Below are 4,158 nucleotides of genomic sequence, written 5' to 3'. Positions count from 1 at the left end.
AGGTGTCGTCCCGGCTCTCATTCTGAGCCTCCCTGGGGGTGACACGGGATGGAGGCGGGGAGCAAAGGGTAAAGAGGGAGGAGAGCGCGCGAATGGGTGGAAGCCACGGCTCGGCCTAGAGTGGGTGCGCGCTCCGAAGGCGAGCGGGCGGGGACCGGGACCTGGAGGACATGGGGGGCTGGGCCCGGGCCGGCCGTCCCACTCCGCTCCAGCCCTCTGCCAAGCCTCGGCGGCTCCCGGGCGGCTCGGGCCGCCAGTCAGCTGACGCGGGGGGCGGAGGAGCTGTCAGGCGCGCCCCGCCCAGCGCCGCCGGGCCGAGGGTGCAGTGCAGCCATTGGCCAGAGCGCTGGGCCGCTCGGGCCCCCGAGCCCGGGTGACATCAGGAAGGCGATAAAAGGCAGCGGCGGCGCCGGATCCAGCACAGCTGCACCGCCAGGCTGCGAGCGGCTGCGATCGAGAGAGCCCAAGAGCAAGAGAGCTAGAGAGCAAGCGGCGGGCGCTCGCCCGGCGCCTCCCCTCCGCCCAGCCGCACGCCCCGCTTGCTTCTCCACCCCTCCCGGCTCGGCCCGGCCCAGGCGCGGCCACAGCCCCGAGCTCTGGGGCGGCGCAGGCAGCCTCGGGACTCTCCGGCGCGCAGCCGCGTCCCCAGACAAAGGCTTGGCCGGCGGCCCCGGCCCGCTGCGCCCTCGGCTCCCCGCCTCCCGGGCTCGCGGCTCTTCGCCCCCGCTCTCGTCTCGGCGCGCCCCGGCCGGCCGCAAAGTTTCCCGGGCAGCGGCGGCGGCTGCGCCTCGCGTCAGCGATGGCCGCGGAGCTGAGCATGGGGCCCGAGCTGCCCACCAGCCCGCTGGCCATGGAGTACGTCAACGACTTCGACCTGCTCAAGTTCGACGTAAAGAAGGAGCCGCTGGGGCGCGCGGAGCGCCCAAGTCGGCCCTGCACACGCCTGCAGCCAGCCGGCTCGGTGTCGTCCACACCGCTCAGCACACCATGTAGCTCCGTGCCCTCGTCGCCCAGCTTCAGCCCAACCGAACAGAAGACCCACCTCGAGGACCTGTACTGGATGGCGAGCAACTACCAGCAGATGAACCCCGAGGCGCTCAACTTGACGCCTGAGGACGCGGTGGAGGCGCTCATCGGTTCACACCCGGTGCCGCAGCCGTTGCAGAGCTTCGACGGCTTCCGTGGCGCGCACCACCACCACCATCACCACCACCCACACCCGCACCACGCGTACCCAGGCGCCGGCGTGGCCCACGACGAGCTGGGCCCGCACGCACACCCGCACCATCACCACCATCACCAAGCTTCGCCGCCGCCGTCCAGCGCGGCCAGCCCTGCGCAGCAGCTGCCCACCAGCCACCCCGGGCCTGGGCCGCACGCGGCGGCTGCAGCGACAGCGGCTGGCGGTAGCGGCAGCGTGGAGGACCGCTTCTCTGACGACCAGCTCGTGTCCATGTCCGTGCGCGAGCTGAACCGCCACCTGCGGGGCTTCACCAAGGACGAGGTGATCCGCCTGAAGCAGAAGCGGCGGACCCTGAAGAACCGGGGCTACGCCCAGTCGTGCAGGTATAAACGCGTCCAGCAGAAACACCACCTGGAGAATGAGAAGACACAGCTCATTCAGCAGGTGGAGCAGCTTAAGCAGGAGGTGTCCCGGCTGGCCCGCGAAAGAGACGCCTACAAGGTCAAGTGCGAGAAACTCGCCAACTCCGGCTTCAGGGAGGCGGGCTCCACCAGCGACAGCCCCTCCTCTCCCGAGTTCTTTCTGTGAGTCGTGGCCGGTCCCGGCCCCCGCCCTTGCCCCGGCCCGGACTCCCCGTCCCGTGTCCCCAGCTCCAGACTCCCCCGGACCCTGCCCCTGCCACGGCCCCAGCCTTGACCTGTTTGACTTGAGGGAAAGGGAGGAAGGGCGCGCGGGACGCGGGCGACAGGAGGGCGCGTGGGCAGGCAGGGGACCTTGGCCAAGGCGAGAACGGCGCGCGCCAGCGCCGCCTCCTAGACTCGAGCAGAGCCAGAGAGAGACGAGGGGGTGGGAAATCCCGGAGCAACTTTTCTCCAGGCTGGAGGGCGGCAAGGCATATTCCCGAGGAGTCGCCAAGGCCGTCTGGAGACTCCTGGCTTCCTGAACTTTGCGCGTTAAGCCAGGGCCCCCGCCTCGCGGCCAGGAGCGCAATCCAGCCCAGGAAGAGAGCAGCGAGGAGAGGAGAGGAGAGGGACCCTGGCGTCCCGTCAGGCGCGAGGCGAGGCTGAGCGAAGGAAGGAAGGAGAGACAGACGGATCTGTCTATCCAGGGTACGGAGAACACTGGCTCTCAGCCTGGAGACGCGGGCCTCAGGACGTTTTCCGCGCGAATCTCATCAGTTTTATTGCCTGCTCGATTATATAGAAAAAATACGAAAATCTGCATTAAAAATATTAATCCTGCATGCTGGACATGTATGGTAATAATTTCTATTTTGTACCATTTTCTTGTTTAACTTTAGCATGTTGTTGATCATGGATCATAAACCCCTTGTTTTTTTGAGTGAGAAAGGATCGCAGTTCGGAAACTTCGGAGGCTGCTTGCCGGCTATCAGTCCCGGCTGTCGGCTTGTAAATACCCGCCCCGCCAAACAGCTGAGAGAACGTGACAGCAAGCTGAGTGTCTTTGTTTGGGTTTATTATTATGGTATTTTCTTTTTGTAAGTAAAAAAAAAGTTCTGGGCATTTTGCATCAGAAAACAAGTTTGTCTTGGGGCACCTTGGGAAGTTGCGTGCTTTCTCCCCCTCCCCTGCCCGGATGGGTCCTCTTTTTTCCCTCCTGCTTTAGTTTTCAATTTTGTTGGTGTTGAGAGAAAGAGGACTGGGGTCCCCAGCTCTGAGTAGCAGGGCAGGGCAGCCGCGGAGGTTCTGCAACCCCGGAGGCCAGGGAGTGTTGGGGTCCTTGCTCCTACTTTGTCTTGTGGCTAATTGATGCCCCTGACAAGAAAGGAAAAAACAGATCTTGTTTGCTTTTTTTATGGCAACCAGAATCGCCCCAGAGTCCCTTCACCACACACCAGGCCGGCACAAATGGCTGGGGCCGCAGTGCTTCCAGGGTGAGCTGCGCTGCCAGCTCCGACAGGACACTGCCCAATGGTGATCTGAACTTGTGTTGAACCAACCGCCACACTCAGAAAGTACTGGAAACCCAAACATTAGCAAGTAATTTTGCAACTTTCAAGTGCGTTCTTTAGACCAATACGTTATGTGCGTTTCTTTCCCTGCTTTTGACATAGCAGGGGAGTTATTGCTGGTGTCTCCCCCTCCTTTCAGTTGTATAGTAGTTATAGGGAAGATCTGGTGTTTTTCTTTATTGTTATTTTTTTTCCTGCAGGTCAGTAAAAGGTTTTGAGTTGCACTGACAAAAATACCAAAATGAAAGCATATTTTTAAGTTCCCATTTGAAATCGCTGGCGCTGCTGGCCGGATGCATTTTTGAGTTTGTATTAGTTGATAAATTAACAGTAATAACAAGATTGTATGAACCGCATGGTGCTTGCAGTTTTAAATATTGTGGATATTCGTCCTGCATCAGAAACGAGCTTCGGTTTTTACGGATTCAACTGTGTTGAAATCAAATTTGCCGCAACAGAAATTGTTTTTATTTCATGTAATATAAGGGATCAATTTTAAACCCTGCTTATGATATGAAAATATTAAAACCTAGTCTATTGTAGTTTTATTCAGACTGGTTTCTGTTTTTTTGGTTATTAAAATGGTTTCCTATTTTGCTTATTAAAACCATGGAAATGGTGTTTATTTAGAGGACTCTGCGTTCGCCCGACTTTGACTTCCTTCTCTTGCCTCTTCAAGAGTCGCAGAGATTTGGAACACACTCACGCCACTGGCCAGTGGAGAAACAGACCAAGTCCGGGCAAATCTCTGCCTTGTGTGTGTGCGTGTGCATGTGTGTGTACGTGAGCCTCAAATGTGTTTTCTGCTTCTCGCCCTAGGTACAAACCCCGCTCAGGAGCCGGTGTGTGAAACCAAGTGCGGGCACATGCCACTTTTGTGGGGATTTCAGGCTTGGGCATGAGGACTGGCCTGCTAGCCTGCAGCTGTGAGGTAGAGATTGGCCGATCTTAGGAAGACAGGAGCTGCCCCCCTAATGGGGAATCAGGGTCTTTCTGGCACTCT

At 59.0% G+C, this 4,158-nt stretch overlaps 1 protein-coding gene across 1 annotated transcript; it reads left to right on the top strand.

Moving 5' to 3' along the window:
* The first annotated feature begins 423 nt into the window (after positions 1–423).
* Positions 424–3,703, top strand: MAFB (MAF bZIP transcription factor B). Its single transcript, XM_046679757.1, has one exon. It carries the CDS (start codon positions 800–802, stop codon positions 1,769–1,771), a length of 972 nt encoding a protein of 323 aa, XP_046535713.1. The 5' UTR covers positions 424–799; the 3' UTR covers positions 1,772–3,703.
* Positions 3,704–4,158: the final 455 nt, after the last annotated feature.

Source organism: Equus quagga, chromosome 12, assembly GCF_021613505.1.
Source record: "Equus quagga isolate Etosha38 chromosome 12, UCLA_HA_Equagga_1.0, whole genome shotgun sequence".
Taxonomy (NCBI): domain Eukaryota; kingdom Metazoa; phylum Chordata; class Mammalia; order Perissodactyla; family Equidae; genus Equus; species Equus quagga.
The sequence above is the reverse complement of the archived record's forward strand: the minus strand, read 5'-3'. Positions and strand labels throughout refer to the sequence as shown.

Excerpts from the sequence above, each read along its gene's own strand:
- MAFB (XM_046679757.1), top strand. The coding sequence starts at position 800 with ATGGCCGCGGAGCTGAGCATGGGGCCCGAGCTGCCCACCAGCCCGCTG.